This window comes from Labrus bergylta, chromosome 5, assembly GCF_963930695.1.
Source record: "Labrus bergylta chromosome 5, fLabBer1.1, whole genome shotgun sequence".
NCBI classification, from domain to species: Eukaryota; Metazoa; Chordata; class Actinopteri; order Labriformes; family Labridae; genus Labrus; species Labrus bergylta.
The window spans coordinates 11,324,734-11,343,501 of record NC_089199.1 but is presented as its reverse complement, the minus strand read 5'-3'; the positions used below and the strand labels follow the sequence as shown (position 1 = coordinate 11,343,501).

Sequence of the window (18,768 nt, the reverse complement as noted above, 5' to 3'; positions counted from 1 at the left end):
AAACTTGGTTGTGTAAGTACTTTATTTAAAGCATGTATCCTTTCCACAGACATATCCTAACAGAACTAATTTACTGCTGTAAATACAAAAAAAAAAATTAACTTTTGGAAGCAAATGTTTTTCTGTGAAAGATTGGGATTGTTTTTGCTTTGTTTATTCAATCTTTATTTTAGGCAAATTCCCAGAGATATAAAAAAACAATCTCTTTTACAAGGGAGTCCTGGCCAAGACAGCAGCAGACAAAGAACAAACAGAACATCACAATTAGAAATTAGATCAGACACTTAGCAGTAGAACCTGTGCATACACTGATCAAATTATCCTTAATCCTGATTTTAAAAGCATGCAAGCTGGTAAAATATTATAGTTTAAGGTGACTCTGTAGCTCGGTACAAGATGAAGGAGCAAAAACATAAAAAAACATTTTTACCAAAGACAGACCGTTACAACATACATGATAAGTCCATGAGATTGAGGGTTACAGCTACTTAGAGTTATTGAATCAAATATGAAGAATGTACATGAAGAATAGCCTTAAACAGAAAGCTATACCAATTTTCCATCCTTTTGGCATATAAGGCTGACCAACCTTCTCACTCAATGAATCAAAAGTGTTTTTTTTATTTATTTAAAGGAATGCTCAGGAATGATATTGGCGCAAGTAGGACAAAGTTGATTGAAAGAGACCAAAATTATGAATTTGTTGATTCCTTCTGCAACCAACAGATGGCGATACGCTCAAGCATTTAAATATCAAATGCAGCAAGCGATCAGAGAGCTCAGGCCATAACTAATGCACCCTATGAGCTCTGATAGTCAGGACCCCTCTGCCCTCCAGGGCCATGGTCACAGATGTGGGGTCCACATTTGATGGAAGTTTGCATTGGTGGGAAAAATTGTTTGTGACTGCCCCATTGTCCCCCAACTGCATGAAAAGAGCAAAACATATATGGACATGAGGAACCAAAACTGGTGAGAAAAAGTTAAAGTCAATGTATTGTTAATGTTGTTAATGTTCTTTCCTTATCATCAAATTATAGACTGAAATAACAGAGTCACATAATCAATCTGAATAAGCCATATGTATAGATTAGTTCAATTCATATCAACAGTGCTATCTGCTGTGGAGAATAATTTAACGGTACATTCAAAGTATTTCTTTATGATTACACTTTGGTCCAATTAAACAATCAAACAACAGAACATTTGACCATTTCTGGTGACTATTACAAAAAAAACATTAGAACATTTTCAGCCTGCCTGCTATGCTCACCTTCTCAGCATGAACATCGATCCGGTTGTTGTAGTAAGTGATGATAACGTCCTCTGGAGAAAATTCACTCACATCGACTGTGAACTGGAAAATGTCTCCAATGAGCTGGATCTTCCCCGAAGGATAAGCGTGACCTGAAAGACACCATATACAGAAAGTCAATATTCATAACTACATAATGGAATAGAACTTTTCAACCTATTGCTGTTCAACTGACCTGCATATTTGTTCTCTCTGCTGGTGTGCAGAGGTGGTGATCCTGGACCTTCTGAGGAAATCCCACAGCCTTTGTCCATAGTGACTGACGAAGTGTATCTATATCTATATCTATATCTATATCTATATCTATATCTATATCTATATCTATATCTATCTATATGGATCCAAGAGAGATCATTTTTTTGTGCGAGCTTGTGTCTGATCAAAGAGTCAGTATATGAGTCCTTTATAGTGTGTGTGTGTGGGTGTGTGTGTGTGTGTGTGTGTGTGTGTGTGTGTGTGTGTGTGTGTGTGTGTGTGTGTGTGTGTGTGTGTTTGTGTGTGTGTGTGTGTGTGTAGTTGGGTGCCTGCCTGATGTAGCTGCACAGGAATATGACACGTAGATATTTAATGTGTCAGAACTGTTGTTTAACTGTTGTCAAGGGGTCTAACATTTCTTGCCACACCCCTGACTGGGAGCATATGAGTCTTTGTGTTTGTGTGAGAAAGGGTGTGGAGATGTTTCTGAGTAAAGGAATAACCTATAATTATCAGTCCTTTTATTAAATGACCTATCATTCCTTGACTTTGATTCAAAAAGGTGACAATAATCTGACATTGTAAAGAAACTGTAATTTGGCTTTTTAAGGATTTGTCAGAAGGATTTGTTCCAGGAATGACACTGTACTAATACAATTTACATAGAAAATCAAACAGCGAGTACATTCAAAATGGCTGAGTGACGGAGTGAAGTTGTGTGCAGGCGTGACATTCAACTCCATCTTGTCAAAGTCACCAAGTTTGAATAAGTCCATCTGGATGTCAGGTGTAACCAAAAACAAGCTCAGAGGCCAACAGTTTAGATTTACTGGTGAATTAACAATATTAGAGAAGTATTTACCGGTGGTTTAAAAAGAAAGACTTGTTGAAATGTACGTCACGTTCATGTTTAGGCTATGATAATGTGAGGTGAGTTACAGTTTCTTTGAGAGGATGGTGTGAATATTGAAGATTAAAAGATCCCAATATGAAGTTGCAGGGTCCTTTTAAATTCTCTTTTTTCTATTGCTTTTTCTATTGGGGCAGAAACACGGAGGTTTCATGTTACAGTATCACATTTATTTAGGTTACTTCCTCTTTAAAAGTGGTTTGTTAGTTTTTTGTTTTTTTCAGTTCGTTACACTGAACTGCTATTCTGCTGCCTACTTTTGTTTTTGCAGCCAATGTTTGATATCAATTTGAAAAAATATCGCAATTTGTTAGCGAAGAGTGTGACTAACAGTGTGCTTGGTGAATGTTGATATATGTTGATGTGTATGGTTAGGGCTAGGGGGGGCTTGAAAATATTTTCATCTGCCAAAAGGGGTCTGGCAGAAAAAGTTTGGGAACTATTGGATTACAATTATCATGGGTTGAAATAGTTAACATGGATAAAGGACTGAAAACGTTTGCAAGCAGTGATGAGTGAAGCTGACATAGTTGAAAAGGTCAGTTTACAGACATAGATGACATGTTACAAACATGTTCTTGTCCCCTTTGGGACTCTGTAGTGGATTAGTTAATGGAAGGTCCAATACGTTTGCTAACAGTTCTGGAAAACATGTTGACAAAGTTACTGGTAGTTTAAGTAACAAGAAGGTTATGGTAAGAAAAGGTTATACAAAGCTAAATAAGTATAAAGGTTCAAACGGGTTGCTAAAAGCACAAGATTAAGGGGTTAAAGGACTAAATATTATGGGTGTGGTAAAACAGGATAAAATTGGTTAGATAGAAGTAGCCTAATGAATGTTTGAAAAAGATGGCTAAACTTACATTATCGGAAAAGTTAAAGTAGCATATTAATTTTTCTCTTCAAAAATGATCAAATAATTGAAATAGATCACCAGAAGTCAAAGTTAATTAATAAAATGTCAGTGTTTTGTCACTGTTCATTACAGTTACAGCACAGTTTTGAGTTTTACATGATAGCATGCTAAAACATTTTTGAAACATATAGCCGAGGCTAAGATGACACTTATTTGGATTTTTGGTGATAAATCAAAGTTACCAACACTGATCACTTGAGTCACTGACAGTTCAAAATGAGACAGGACAGGATCACCAACGTTAGTACAATAGTTAACTCAAAATGATCCACTTAAGGGATGTCAATATTCAGTAGGTTTCTTACTCATTGGAGCATAACTTTGCAAAGGTTTATCACAACTTCTCAGTAACAGAGTATCTCAGTGGACTAATTGTAAACATAACATTTAAAAAGACAAGTGATTCATTTGTAAGGCAACACTGATTTTATTTAAACACAAAATACACCACCTGGTATAAATTTAGGATATATTTCTCATGTAACAAATGACATAAATATAAAACAAAATAAATATTAAATAAAATGAACATTTGTATTAAGACATGATGTAAACAAACAAACAATTTGAGGAAAACAATTGTGATACAGAGACTAACTATTAAACATAAGAATGTGTGATTCTTTGCCCTGAGTATAATAATCTTTCCAAATGTAAAAGAAAGTCTCATTAATCACAATAATGTAGAAAAAGGTATCTTTAAGGATCCAGAAACACTGGCAGAATAAAGTGAGTGCTTGGAAGAAAAGGCTCTTATTCATGAAGAGCATAAAATGTTTCATCAGTCATTCAGGCAACGCAGGACAAGGACTATCACATCGTCTAACATTTTACACTTACTTTTACAATGGTTTCATTTACTATATCACAAATAGTTTTTTATGTTCAACATATAGTCCATTGGTTCACAAAGATAAATGATTTCTCCTCTGTTATAATAAAGTACATAAGTGTTTTTAATCTCAGTCCTCTCTGAGTGGCTTGGAGTGTCTCTTCAGTCGTTCCACACAGTGTCACAGAGGAGGTAAAAAAACCTGCAGCACAGCTCAGTTTCATCCCCCCCCCCACCCCCACAAAAGTCCTCCTCGTCCTCGAGTGAAATGGCATGGTCGGTCAGTGCACTTTGATTTGAAGGAATGCTTAGATCACACAGCAAACACGCTGAGAGAGCTGGTCTCATCTTTCAGACCCAGGATGCTGTATGCTATCCTCTTCATGTGACCGGGCAGCCGCACTCCAATATTTCTGATGTCTCTAAAAGGAAACATAAATGAGAACCTTTTTTAGTATGGTTTAAACAATATGTCCTCCACTTCACGTTAACAGAACTCATTGATACTGAAAGTGTGAGCTTAAAATTACAATACAATTTTTAAAAATAGTATGGTGAAGGTAGCTCATGAACTGCTGAACAAAGTGAGCTTAAAGTAGTGTTTTTTTTAAAATATAGAAACGGCTAAGATGAATTAAACAAATACATTGAATCAGTTAGCTTAAAGTACTGGACATAATCTTTCGACTAAATCTAGGTAAAAGTAAATAATGAACTATTATACTGTAAGATTGTTGATTGTTAAAGGTGATAAACTTTCGAAATGTCTTTCTTATACCTCTCATAGAAGTCATAATTAACATGACCAAACTAGCCTACTGATATTTTAACTGAATGCAAACACATATTATATAATAAGTAATAATGTTAAAGTAGATCCACTTCAAAGTGGAAGAAACACATTTGAAACTTGACAGATGGTGGCAATGACAGAGTACTTGAGCTAATTTTGCAGACGGGGTTTGTGAGACAGAAAAAGCTGCTAACCACTGCTGTAGAAGTTATTCACTAAAGAATGAGAGGAATGACATGTGCACATTTGGACTGGAGTATTTCTGCATTAACAAACCAGAAACAAATGTTCAAGCTGAGAGCTCAATACTTTCTCTGTTACATTAAAATGTGGCCTGGTGCCAGATAAATCAGTGCAGCGAGTCGAGGCTGCACCTGTGCCTGCATGTGTGCACTTACTCATGCCTCAAGGCGAGCACCTGCTCCATGGTTGTGATCCCAGCACGGGCAAAGCTTTCGTTGTACTGGCTCATTTTGATGGAATCCAGCCACTCAGGCACCGACCTGAACATGGTGCCGTCACATCCACTGGTACTGGGCAGGCGGATGGACACACTGCAAAGAAATTATATATATTCAGAACATGGAACATCCACAGCTACATTTTGTACACTGAGAGTTTGTAAGAGAATACGTTTTGAAAGTTACAAGAGAACAAGTAGAGACAGAGAATAGCCTCGACCAACCCCAAAATATCCAAACACATAACCCTCTGTAAATTGCTGTGATCCCACTGTTTTCAGTACTGATATAAGAACAAAGCTATACAATGTTTTTCATCCTTTTTCCGAAACTCAAACTATTCTTTTAGTCAACATACATTGTGGACAAGTATTTTTTTTAAATAACAGGTTAATTGAATTAAAATTGGCCATCCCAACAGAGAATATACTTGCCTTTTATTTATTATCAATTGTAAATATTTTTATTCTTTCCATGACAATTTCTCAAAAGTGTGTCTCCTTTAGTAGGAATTAATGTTAATTAAAATAACACTCTTACCGTGGATCAAAGTCAGCAATGGTTTTCAAAGACTCTGGGCTTCTGAGCAATTTGTCCAACATGTTGACGATGTCTGTGAAGCGAGGTCGTTTGGAGCGGTCGTGCTGCCAACACTGGAGCATGAGCTGGTAGACAGCAGACGGACAGTCCATTGGAGCAGGAAGCCTGAAGGCCTCATTGATCGCCTTCATGACCTGAGGAAGAGAAGGGGCCCGGGTGAGGGCAGGGTTTAGCTTAACAGCAAAGAAAAGTGCTTTGTTTGAATGTTGACATTAACAGTTAATTTGAAGAGGAAGGTGAGAAAGTCTGCTGGATGTCAGGCAACATATCCCCACTGACCAAGCACAGACTCTCGGCTGTAACACACATGCAAGTTTGACTTATATAGTCCTAAACAATCCAAACCAAAACCATGGAACCAAAACATACCTCGTGATTGCTCATGTCCCAGTAGGGCCGTTCTCCAAATGCCATGACTTCCCACATAACGATACCGAAGCTCCACACATCGCTGGCTGAGGTGAATTTCCTGTATGCAATGGCCTCAGGGGCGGTCCAGCGAATCGGGATTTTACCTCCCTGAAAGAAGAGAAACGTTAAAAAAAATCATATTTAATGGCTGGAGCGAGTGAAAACACACAGCGCTGCAAGAGTAACACTTATGATTGGGCACTTGGGAGAAAAACATACCAGCAACTGTCTGGCATTATTAACTGGAAAAAGAACAAAAAGTGTTCCCTGTTGACGTTCTTTTAGGTTTTAAATGTTGACGTTAGACTTACTCTTGTTGTGTAGGTGCCCTCAGCGTCATCCTCGAGAACACGCGACAGGCCAAAATCAGACACTTTACACTCCAGGTTGCTGTTAACCAAGACATTTCTTGCTGCGAGGTCTCGGTGGACATAATTCATGTCAGAGAGGTATTTCATCCCAGCAGCTATTCCACGCAGCATCCCCGCTTGTTGATATGATGGGATCTCTCCATCACGGCCCTAAAGGGGGAAAAAGTATATTTTTTAATATTTTATGAGTTTAACTCTAAAACCCAAATCCTTTAATTATGCCAACTCTGTTTGTGCTTACCTTCAGGTATGTGTCAAGAGCTCCATTCTCCATGTATTCCGTCACTATCATGATATGCTTGACTGAAAGTTAAAACAAAAAGCTCTTTGAGTAAAAGAAAAGTATACAAGCTTTTGATTCAAATGAGTTGTGAACGACTCTTGAGTTAAGTAGTAGGTCATTGACTCACATTTGGTGACAACTCCCTCCAGGTGGATGATATTTGGGTGCGAGAACTGACCCATGATGCTGGCCTCGCTCAGGAAGTCCTGCCTCTGTTTCTCTGAGTACCCTGGCTTCAGGGTCTTTATCGCCACAGCAAACTCCCCTCGGCTAGGAGTCTTCATCACGCCACGAAACACTTCCCCAAACTCTCCTGATTGACAGACAGACGGACAGCAGGAGGAAAGTCAGAGACTGCTTTCTCAGATTCAATATAAAGAAAAAACAGGTGATTAAAAAAAACAAAAAACACACTCACCAACTCCTATGACTTTTTGTTTGCTGATGGCATTGTGGTCAATTTCTGTGACAAACTTGTGGATGGCAATGTTAGGGTCTTCATACATGTGTGGATCAACGTAAGTCTTCAGAGGCTTGAGTTGATCTAGGGAGGACAAATCTAAACATTAGGCTTAATAATATTTCTATTCAATGAATACTACTGCATGCATGTACAGAAGTATTTCTAACCTGTTGAGAAGTAGGGGTCTTCAGGGCCTCCTCTGCCACGCATGCTTAATCTCCTGAGAGAAAAACATGGAAAATGATAATTGGAATCTACAGAATGAAGATTTGCTTTTACAAAATATGTAGGTCAGGCTCTGCTGACAAAGACAATGTCTGTTTTGAATAGCAGCACCATCCATTACAGATAAACCCTGCTTGAGCTTGTGGCTCATAATAACACAGCTCTGAGGATGACATTTTTTTCTGGAAGACACAGGTGTTTATTGTTTATATGTGTGTAGTTATGTACCGTTTACGCAGTAGAAGTACAGCAACCACGACAAGCAGAATAACAGCAACTCCTACTACAGCTGCCATGACCATGGTGGAGTTGTTTTGGACCCGAGACTCAGCTGTGAAAATCAAAGAGCAGAAAACATTTCAAGTATGTGAACTGAAATTTTAAACAGAGAATGTATTTCCCAAGACTTTATAATTGCTGGTACCTAATGGTGAAGTGTTGAACTCGTGCTCCGTGCTGTAGCTGCCCGGGTTGCCTTCAGGACTTATGGCCTGGACTCTGAACATGTAAGTGGTGTCTGGGGTGAGGTCATTAATCAGGACAGAACTTTTCTCCAAAATCAGGACTGTGTAGGTGGTCACATCACGTTCACCATCATCATCCTGAGGAAAAGATGGATTAGAATATTTCTTTATTTACTTGACAATAAAGTGTGTTTACATTTCCCTTAAAGGCTTCCATGTTTGAATTTCCCTCGGGATCAATAAAGTATCTATCTATCTATCTATTTTGAATGAGACGCAAAGGAGACGCAAATGAGAACAAAGTGTTCTGTCTTACTTTTCTGCGGTACATGAGTTCAAAGCGGTGATTGATGTGGGCTGGAGGCCTGCGAGACAGAGTCCAGGACAGAGACAGACTGGTGGGGCTGCGATCATCCAGATGGATCAACGTCACCTTGGGGGGATCTAACAGTGGTTGAGAGGAAGAAAGCATAACAATGGTTAGTGAGTAATCATAGTCGTTGGACAAGGCATTTGGAAATAAAAGCCTTTGGGAATCTTTGGTTAGACTGAATTCCTCTTTGTGAAGTAAGCCCTATTTTTGCACAATCATTTCTCAAACATTTCTTAGACACCCAAATTATCAATTTAACAAAGTGTTATAACTAAAAATTGCTCATAAAGTTAATTTTAAACAGATGAGTTTCAGGAAATAAGAAATGACTCTGTCATGTGTCCCAAAGACGCCAGAAAGGAAAATGATTAATAACAATGTAAATGTTTTGGTTTTATATCGGTGGTATGGATGGGGTTTAGGGTAGTTTTTACACTTCGAGGTCCTCTGAGATTTCTGTTTTGACAGTTTATTCAGGAGTGTTGTGGTGAGTTATACCTATTTGGAGTCTAACTGGTTTTGATTGGAGTAAGTAATGACACTCTTTGTATCTTAAGAGTACATTCTTATACTCCATTTCTCATGATCAAGAGTAAATGTTTGTTGTTTGTCCTTTTCTTCAGATCAAGACTTATTATCTTGTTATCTGGGTTTCCCCGTGAATACAGGCTAATTTAATTTGTTTCCTCTGTTTCAAGACATCAACTCGTTATCATGGAAAAAACAGTAAGTCCTGAGATAATTAGTTAAATAAGTTAAATATCGAGAAAACAACCAGAAATTAGTTGATATCATGGGAAATTGAGTAAAATAAAAATGTATGGATGTATGTCTGCTTAGGGCTTCTGTACTACAGAACACATCAAAAGATATTTCATTATATGCCAATATTATAGGGTTTTATAACAATTTGGGGATTTCTTCACTTTTTCTATGCAAGTTCAGTATCTGACAAAGGGAGTCATTACCACTTTATGACTTTGTGTTTTTACATATGCAGCAGTGGGGTCTGTGTGCCCTTAAAAGTTAGGAAGAAGAGCCAAAGGAAAGCTCAAAGCAATAAGAAAAAGAGGTGTGCTGGAGCTCACCTGTGTAGTCTAGAGCGGTGGTGATGCTTGCAGCGGGCCTCTTAGTACCAAACTGTGACACACCGCTGTGAGCCTCCACAGTGAACGTGTAGTTCAGATGAGAATCAAGTTCACTGACAATGACCGTGGTGTCCCGCAGGTCAGTAGTACCTGGCTCAAAACGGATCTTCTCGCCACAGGCAACACATGAGGTGCCTTCACAGTGCTCACACACCACGCTGTAGCTGAGGTCACTGCGGCCCCCAGTCACCAGCGGCAGGCTCCAGGATAGCTGCAGCCTGCCCTCTGCTGAAAGGGTGGTGGAGCTCAAGTCACGAGGGGCACTGGGTGGGGCTAATAGAATAGAATAGAATAGAATTACTTCATTGATCCCAAACTGGGAAATTGTGGCGTTACAGAATCATGTTATCAGAGCAAATAAAACAATATAAGAATAGATACATAGTAAATAAGCACTTAAAATATAAAAAAAATAAGAATAAGAAGAGATTTATACATTTAACTTAACATTCTTACTGGTTAAAAAAAATGAAAAATTAAATACAGCATTTATTCAGGCGGAATAGAGGAAGTAGATGACAGAAGAGTTAGCCTGAGGTTCTGATCTGCCTCTAATTAGCTTAAAGTTTAATTTAATAGTGAGAATTTTTACCAGAGCAGGCTGATGTAGGCGAATCAGAAGGGGAGCGGAAGAAACCATCCTCACATTGACACTCAGTTGCGCCGGCTGTGGAGGGCTTGGTGTTATCAGGACAAACCTGACATAACTGGCTTGATACAGAAGGCTTGAAGTAGCCTGGTTTGCACACTGTGTGAGAAAAAGAAGGTGTGTGTTAGTTTAGGCATGACATACACTTGTAGCTATGAACAGACAAAAAAAGGAAGGAATGAGTGCTCAAAATGCAAACAATGAAGCTGTCTCGTAATACCAGTCCTTTCCAACCTGACAGGAAGCGTTTGTTGTGAGTAACCTATAATCTTTGAGTCTTTGTATGCAGAGAAATGAGAAGGGATTTGCCCGACGATCTGCCTGCACTCGCCTTTTTCGCCCGGAGGCCTAATCCCAGGTCACACTGCTGGTGTCGACCGGATGAAAGCCGAACATTAAATATATCAGGTGATCTGATCTACTGTTTCCTTTTGTGAACTCTTAGCTCACATTATCTCTCAGATCAGATTTCTAATTTTAACAAGGGAAGTGGCACCTTGGACACTGAGCGAAAGAGAGTCGTGATAGACATTTTGGCAAACAGATAAACAGCCTTCCAGGTCATGGGAGGTTAATGAACATGCAGAGTGGACAGAAACCAGAGCACAAGAGCTGCATTTCAGTCTGAAGCTGATATTTCCTCCCATTCTTCCTTCCTTTAACCTCCGAAACAATTCGCAAATTAAGGGATCCAAGGTTGAGAAGTTAGAGGAAAGAGAGTCAGGAAAGAGGAAAAGCTGCCAGAGAAAACTTTGACTTTTAGTATGTTTATGGAAACAGATGCACATACTCTCTTGGTTGATAAAGAGCCTCAGCACAGAAACAAAGGGAATATTTCTTTTTAAAGTTCTTGTCTCTCTTCTCTCTTTCTGCTGCCTCCCTCGGGAGAAGCCTTTCATGTGGTCCCTCTTCTGGTGGCCGTGAGAAGAGGTCGAGTGAACCCCAGGTTTAAGACGTGGTCGCGTTACTTCACCACCGAGGCAGAAGGACCTTTGCACTCTGAGTATCGCCTCAGTGGAGGAGAAGGAGCAGGCTGAGTTTGAGGAGGGATGAAGATGAATAGATTGGTGAATGGGGGAAGGGGGCAAAGGTCTGGAGCACCAACAGAAGTTCTCCCCAGGGAGTCACTTGGCGGCAATGGGGGTGTAGCTGAGGTCTTTCGCATAAGAAAAGGGGGCCAGCCCATTTCATCTTGAGCCGAGGCAGCAGGACCTCTGTCACGTACCAAAAAAAAAACTCTGGCCCTATTCATCTATTGTCTCCGAGATTGGCCAGAGTGGTGCCATAAATATGTTGCACTACTCATTATGCAGCTCACAAATGGCGGCATGTGTGGGATGTATGCAAACAATGTATATACAAACTTTTGAATTGTGGATTTTCAAAAAGAAAAATTTAAAATTAAACAGAATTTTACACTCTAAATGGGTTAACAACATTGCTTTATCTGATCCAAACTTTCACTCAGTTTACTTCAAATTTTACTTGTTGATGGAAATTGTTCCTCTAACCGTCCAAGACTCCTCCGTGACTACAACACATGTGAAAAGGACTTCTGTTCCACACCGGTGCATCTGTTAATTGAATCTGTTTTTTGCTTTGAGTCGGCCCATTGTTCTAATGAGTGGGAACATGGATTAGGGAGCTCGTTGCGTGTGTTAACAACCGGATGAAAGAGTAAAGGGAGGCGAAGCGGGGGCATGTCATTGGCTAACAGCTGTCCTGTTGCTCTACTAATCCTCTTGACTAAATTACACTCCACACCTAACTAAGCAGCCATGAAGCTAACCACCCTCATGCACCAACTGTCGACTTGCTCCCCACCCTCTGACTCCTACCAAGGACAACCTGCTTATTTGTGTCACTCAGCATTCCTCCTCTTCTCACTTTACTTCCTTTTCCCACAACAGTTGGACTCTTCTGTGGAATCCATATGAGCCTCTAAGGATATCACTTTCTCTACTAAACATAAAATTGGAAATGAGGACATGCCTGGAACAAACCTCATTGCCATAATACTTGTGATTTAACTTGTGTCATTAAAAATGTATTTCCTGAATACAAACACTCAGGTCATCCTCCAGACTTTGGAGGGCAGTTTTTCCTCATCATCAATACTTCCTGCCTTCCACTGCCAGCTTCTGTTCCAGGTGCTAGACTCAGAGTCCAACTGCAGTAAGAAAACCTCAAAGACAGAAACATTCCTTTGCCTTAACCTCATCCCCGCCCCTCTCTCTTATCCTGTCCTCACTTTACAACGTCAGTACTAGATTCACTCTTTGAATCATCACACCTATCTTTCAGCATTATGCAGGACTGTAACTTACAATACTTTTATTCAACCATATAAATAACATTTGTGGTCTACAGCGTGTTTAAGTACAATGAATTTGAATTTCACAATTTCCCCAAGTCAAGTTTGCTTTTTCTGTGTCTAGTGAGAACTCCCCAACAAATTTCTATGCTAGAAAAAAAACCTTTTAAAGCTTTTTTGGAAGAAAAGAAAACACTTAAACAATTGGACAATCTATCAACTAATCTATTAATCACTTCCTTATTTCATCTTGAGAAACCTGTTCATTTCAGAACTGAGTCATGGCTAGAGATACTGTGCCAGTCAAGGTGACTCGGACCAGCAGGAGTCATAAACTGCTGTCTGACTCAGTCTAACCTCTGGCAGGCGTGTCAGCTCCATCCCTCTAATCTGTGGTTCCAGTCACCTTGGCAACTCACACACAACAAATACTTGCGAAGAGAAGACACACCACTCAGGTAGTGGTGCTGACACATTCACACGGACCCTTCCTTTAGTCAACCACTGTTGGAGGTGACGTGAGGGTGAAAGAATTCCTTTCAGAAATCCCCGCACCATACTGTGCCCTTCCTCCCTCCTTCCTCCTCTCTGCATCCTCCTCTCCTCCCACGTTTCCTCCAGACAGTTCAACAAACCACACCCGTGAAGAAACTTCCGCACAAACAGTAGGAGCAAATACAGTAAGAACACCACAGCTATGTGTTGTACTTTACGTACTTGTTATTTCTCGTGTGTATGAGCTTGAAGTTCTTTCTTGAGGGCAGTTTTTGAATACTTAATCTTAGTCTGGGTGTCACTTACATTCAACTTTGAGTTTCTAAATCTTCAGTTCTTGGCTTTATAAATGGTTTTCACCAGCTTGTTCTCAAAAAATAACACGCCTTTACTTATCTTAACCATTAAGAAATTCTAAATCAACAACAAATTATACAAGATATATCTACTGACAAATAAGTTTCAGTTTGTGACTTTGAGAAGGCACTGCTAACCTGAAACCAGGAGGCATCGAATCTGAACGCAGAATGTTTAGCTAATGACTTAACTTTTCTTTTTCTTTTTTAGCTTCTTCTGAGTTTTCAATACCTCCTTAGTTTCCACTGAGAAATAAATAGTGTGTAGATCCAAAGCAAACTCAAAGTCCATGTTGTATGAGTAAGTCAGTGGGAGATCGTTTGTACAGTACTTTATCGCCACCAGCCACAGTCATAACCATAAAACAACGGTGTGTCAGCCGTATCTGTGAGTCCTGAGAGAAAAGCAGTGGAAAGAATGTGCCATTGCCCAACAGGTGAAGAGAGGAGCTGTTGAAATTTACTTTGGGATTATTATCTAAAGTGCATAGAGCAATTTGTGCTTGTGGTCGCTTCACAATCTAAACAAGACAAACATGTTGAGACATCTTCCCTTTCCCCCCCTTGCCCTACTGTACCTGACCTATTTGAAGACATGTGTAGTGTATAAATGATAGATATTCAGAAAGCCAGACACAATTACCATTCCTCTGTGCTCATTCCTCACACCTTGCCAAAAGTAGTGTTTGGAGAGCTTTAATTACTCACATTGCAGCATAAACACGTCTCAGTTGAGTGCATGGCGTATTTCTAGCAGTGCTTACCTTGGCAGGAGTCCCCTGTGGTTTCGTAGCCTGCGAGACACTGGCACTGGCCCATGGGAACCACCCATTCGCCCTCAGCTGAGCAGTAGATGCTGGGGGTGGTCTGGCTTACAGCATTCTCCACACAGGCTCCCTCCACCTTTGTGAGGGCGTCAGCCACGGTCTCTGGGAAGGCCGCCAAGCTCTGCACCGTGGAAGGGCACGTTTTGTAGTACACTCTGACAGACAGCAGCGCCACACAGGCACCCATGTCCTGAAAAGCAAGGTAGAAGCCCCTTCTAGACAGAGGCCCCACTGATCTTATTTCCCTGTTGACCTTGAGCACCCGGCCCCGTGTGACCTCATCAGGAGCGATGGTGGCTACTTTTTTGAACTGGCCTTTACGGAAGTTTGTGCCAACATCGGCATCAGCCTCCGAGATGTAAAGGTTGAAGGTTTCTTTGCAGGCAACAGAAGCCCCTTCAAAAGTGTTGCAGTCTCGTACAACAAAACCAAGCTCCACAGACACACGAGAGGTCCCCGGGCGCCGCTGGATGAACGTTGTGCGTAGCCAGTTATCCTGTTCAGTAGAGTCTATGCTGCAAACACTGTAGGTGTAAAGAAGTGAGCCATTCACCACTGTCTGGACAATCTCCCACTGCGAAACAGAGGATGATAAAAAGAGAGAAGAGGGATTAGTTTGTTACCAAACTACTATAATGAAAGGTTGTGGTTTTCAGGGAATAAGTACAGGCATCAGATGCATTGTACTTGCCGAAAACCAGTTTTACTAATGAGACACCTCTTCTTTCATGCTGAGTGAGAAGCTTGTAAAGTGAAGAAGGGAGCTGCTTTTTTTTCTTCCACAAATTAAGATTATTGGCCTGGACATGTGTTGTGCTCAGTCGCGACGTGTGTGGTTCAGCCCTAACTCACAGAGGGTGCATGTGTGTGAGGCGCACATAAATCCAGCAAATACTACTGTAGAAAACCAAGAGATTTATGGCAGCTAAATGAGCTTTATAAGCACATTGCAAAGGCATGGCAGCAAAATTGGCAGCAATTAAGAGTTTTTAAGAGAGGGTAGCAATGACCAGTAAGAAGATTAAAAGCTTTGGATTTTACATTAAATGTAACACCTCGTATGTTAAAGTACTGCTGTGTTCAGAGAATAAATCAATGCTTACATTTACAACACTTCAACTGGTGTTAGAACGAGAGGCAGTGAAATATTTCCAATATTTTAAGCTGTAGATGTTATATTTTATGGGGCTTTCAAGATCATTTCAGTCTGTTCTTTTTATATATCCTCAATTTTTAGGCCTAATCAAACGCTGAATTATAGCATTTACTTTATTTACTACCCTACTTCTATCGCCATTTAAGTCATGTCTTACAGCACTTAAGAATCAAGCAGTTATCCTTGCATTAAAAATGAATATATTACAGTTACAATACTCTGAGAAAGTTTTATAAGAACAAAACAAACTGTAATGGACATGAGGAAGTCCTATCCATTGAAACAAGAATCTTTAGATCTTTGTGAACACTCAGACAAGAAACATAGCCCACACAGTGGAAGTGGTCATGTCCTGTTGCTTTATTTAGACGGAAAGCCACTGAACTATAGATAGAGGGATGGTTCTCCACACATGGACCAGTCTTTATGCCTCTTTTACGTTACGTCTGCCCGCAAATGTACAGATCATCTTGCTGCTGTTCTCTCTAAATTCAGAGCTGGATCACGAGGACGAATAAATCTCAAAATTTACCGTCGTTGTTTAGTGTTAGCATGACTACATATCTCCTGTGATTTTGTAGAAATGCACAGTAAATTCATCTAAGGGTTGAACCTTGACATGTTAACGGCATTCATAAGTTCTTTATGAAAGGGTAGAGTTAACACAAGACTCTGCCAAACCTCATGGAGCTGCCACTCATTCCATCTCTCCCAGAGAGCGTTTTTAGTATAAATGAGCAGGAAGAGGCCTCAGCTATTGTTATTACTAAATAGTATTCAAATTCTTAAACAACTTATCTTCACCTTCTTGGCCCATTTGGTTTTCTTACACAGAGAATGACTATTTCAAGTCTAGAACCTGAAGTCTTAAAAATGCCAACAGAGGTAAAAATACTCACTCCGTTCTCATATGGCAAAGTCAACCAGCCCAACTCTGAGCCTGAGACGCTCATATCCAGTAAAACTTCTGCAGAGACAAAAGGAAAACATATGACGTGGTTACAAAAAGCACACAAACAACAAATTACATCACAGTGTGAGAAGAAAAATGTAGTCAATATTTAGCTATAAGAGAGGTCTTTCATGCCTAACATAAAACAGTTCCAAATAGTATAAGATATTCTCCTTTCTGTTTAATAGACAGTTAAAAAATTGGAAATGACTATGATATGACTGTACAATTCAATTTTCTGCCTTGATCCCCATGGGGCCGACAGCTTTATGGGGGGCACATGCCAGGCTTTGACTGTTTAATCAAGCATGTCGTTCTGATTCAAGACTTCATTGACCGTGTCCTCCACGTCCAGGATACATGACTTAAAAAGTCGGAGAAAGGCGTGGGCACTTTGAATTGCCATGACGAGAGAAATACATGAAGCGGCACCAAAAGTGAAATTAAAAAATAAAAGGTCGGACATGTCCAGGCAGCCTACAGGTGGCCCTTAACCCTAAACTGACGAAGGGGCTACTTAATTCAACTAGGCTATGTTTTTTAAAAAAGTTTTTCGTTTCAGAATATGTTAAATGTATAAGTAATGACATTTATAATACAATTTAAACCATTCTTAATTATTTACGCTTTTGGTTTCAAAGACATTCACCGTAGAAAACAAACAACAACACAAAAACAGCAAAGTGTAGGCTACAGAATTATAGGGTATTTTTCCTTGACAATGAAAAAACTAAAAACAGAAAGTTAAACCTAAAACAGCTAAAAAATTCCAACCTCCTGACTCATGAGGTGCGGTAAGCTATAGGTCGGAAATCTTTTAAAACAGTAGACTACTTACGTTCTTTCGACTGCAGGCTGGTTGAAAAGTGGTTAATAAATAGAAACAAAAAGAAGTAGACCCGACAGAGCTCCATATTTCCACACAACTTAATTTCAAAGTCGTGTTTAAATATCCCAAAGTCTCTGCTCTCCTCCGTGTGCAGTGCTCCCACGGACACTACTTTTCCAAATACTTCGCTCTACCGGCTGAGTGAGCATGAGCCCGCGGGCAACCCATTGACAAACAGGTGGCGTCATAAGCCCCGCCCCGGTCGCCTTTGGAATGTAGTAGCTGTCCAAATTTGGTAATTAGGGGGTGGAGCCAATTCTGCGGGACGGCACCTGTTTAATTCACAAGAATTTAAACCCTCGTAAACTGTTCAGACAGTGCACATGTGGATTTAAAGATTGCATCACATCATGTTATTTTTTTTTTGTATCAATTAACCCACATGTCAATGACATCTGTACATTTCTCCAGTTGTTTTAAAACTCTGTAAGACCTAGCTCACTTATGTTAACAAAAATGCTTAATACAAAGATTTAATAAATACCCTTTCTCAAACATTTTAAAAACAAAGAGTTTATAGAAGAAGGACATACAAAGTGCATAGATATATGTCATAGAAATTAAACAATATCCCAATGAAATCTATCATAGTATTGACAAAATGCAAAAAAAGAATAGTGTTTATTATACAGAATAACTTCCTCAGAGTACATTTTTAATAGCTGGGAAATTAGTTTTCCAATAATAGTTTTGTTTCAGCTTCATGTCCTGCAGCATGATTTGATTGAACATATTATGTCACCTCTGTTGTACACTTGCATGGATTTTTAGTAGTGTTGAACATGTATTTTAAAGTTGGTGGTGTACGTTCGGGTATAGCTTCATCTATATGAGATTGTTTTGACCAAAAAAACAGAATACAAGAAATTCTTCTCTGAAATGTAGTATGATATTAGGTTGGAAAAAAAGGTGAACAGAAATGGCACCTCAAGTTTAGCACAAATAATTGTTGTATATATATTTCATGAAGAAAAAAAAGTACCTTATGATGGGGAATATAAAGGTAGGCTGATTTTCCCAACTAATATTCAGTAATATAGTTTTAAACTTGTTGGAATTATGATTTTCTCCAAATGAACAAAATAAATGGATATTTTATTACTTTTATGACCTGGGAGCAGCTTGTGTCAAATCATTTTAAAGACTGATCATTTTATTGTTTTTATTCATACTGTTTATTTATTAATCAGTCTATAAAAGAATGTAGTCTTTCAGCTCTTAATTCATTTGTTGTTGTATGTGCTCTGTTTAATTTGTGCGTTTTATTTTAAAGCCGCTCCAAAGCATTTGACCCTAGAAGAATTAATAATGCTGTTTGAGTTGAAATTAATGTTCTGATGAGTCTGGCCCTGAAAAATGGCTTCCATTAT

General features: G+C 39.4%; 2 protein-coding genes across 3 annotated transcripts; both read right to left on the bottom strand.

Moving 5' to 3' along the window:
- Nucleotides 1–5: 5 nt before the first annotated feature.
- Nucleotides 6–1,705, bottom strand: LOC110005092 (heat shock protein beta-7-like). The gene is made up of 3 exons (XM_020660535.3): nucleotides 1,491–1,705; nucleotides 1,274–1,407; nucleotides 6–925 (listed from the first exon to the last, which is right to left on the bottom strand). Exons 1-3 carry the CDS (start codon nucleotides 1,567–1,569, stop codon nucleotides 791–793), a joined length of 348 nt encoding a protein of 115 aa, XP_020516191.1. The 5' UTR covers nucleotides 1,570–1,705; the 3' UTR covers nucleotides 6–790.
- A 2,034-nt stretch (nucleotides 1,706–3,739) lies between these two features.
- Nucleotides 3,740–17,529, bottom strand: epha2a (eph receptor A2 a). Of its 2 annotated transcripts, none has more exons than XM_065954757.1 (17): nucleotides 17,348–17,529; nucleotides 16,457–16,524; nucleotides 14,339–14,975; nucleotides 10,353–10,508; nucleotides 9,701–10,033; nucleotides 8,556–8,683; nucleotides 8,200–8,377; nucleotides 8,004–8,106; nucleotides 7,718–7,770; nucleotides 7,506–7,646; nucleotides 7,215–7,400; nucleotides 7,046–7,107; nucleotides 6,745–6,954; nucleotides 6,392–6,541; nucleotides 5,963–6,156; nucleotides 5,360–5,515; nucleotides 3,740–4,590 (listed from the first exon to the last, which is right to left on the bottom strand). In XM_065954757.1, exons 1-17 carry the CDS (start codon nucleotides 17,421–17,423, stop codon nucleotides 4,482–4,484), a joined length of 2,940 nt encoding a protein of 979 aa, XP_065810829.1. In that variant the 5' UTR covers nucleotides 17,424–17,529; the 3' UTR covers nucleotides 3,740–4,481. The 2 variants fall into 2 exon arrangements, with proteins under 2 accessions (XP_065810829.1, XP_065810830.1); XM_065954758.1 differs by having other exon boundaries at nucleotides 7,506–7,631.
- Nucleotides 17,530–18,768: the final 1,239 nt, after the last annotated feature.

Coding starts and splice junctions, on each gene's coding strand:
- epha2a (XM_065954757.1), bottom strand. CDS start 17,423: ATGGAGCTCTGTCGGGTCTACTTCTTTTTGTTTCTATTTATTAACCAC. Junction 7,647..7,717: donor AGACCCCTACTTCTCAACAG/GTTAGAAATACT, acceptor CCTAATGTTTAG/ATTTGTCCTCCCTAGATCAA. Junction 6,955..7,045: donor CTCTTGACACATACCTGAAG/GTAAGCACAAAC, acceptor TTCCCCCTTTAG/GGCCGTGATGGAGAGATCCC.
- LOC110005092 (XM_020660535.3), bottom strand. CDS start 1,569: ATGGACAAAGGCTGTGGGATTTCCTCAGAAGGTCCAGGATCACCACCT. Junction 1,408..1,490: donor CAGAGAGAACAAATATGCAG/GTCAGTTGAACA, acceptor GGTGTCTTTCAG/GTCACGCTTATCCTTCGGGG. Junction 926..1,273: donor TCGATGTTCATGCTGAGAAG/GTGAGCATAGCA, acceptor CTTTTCATGCAG/TTGGGGGACAATGGGGCAGT.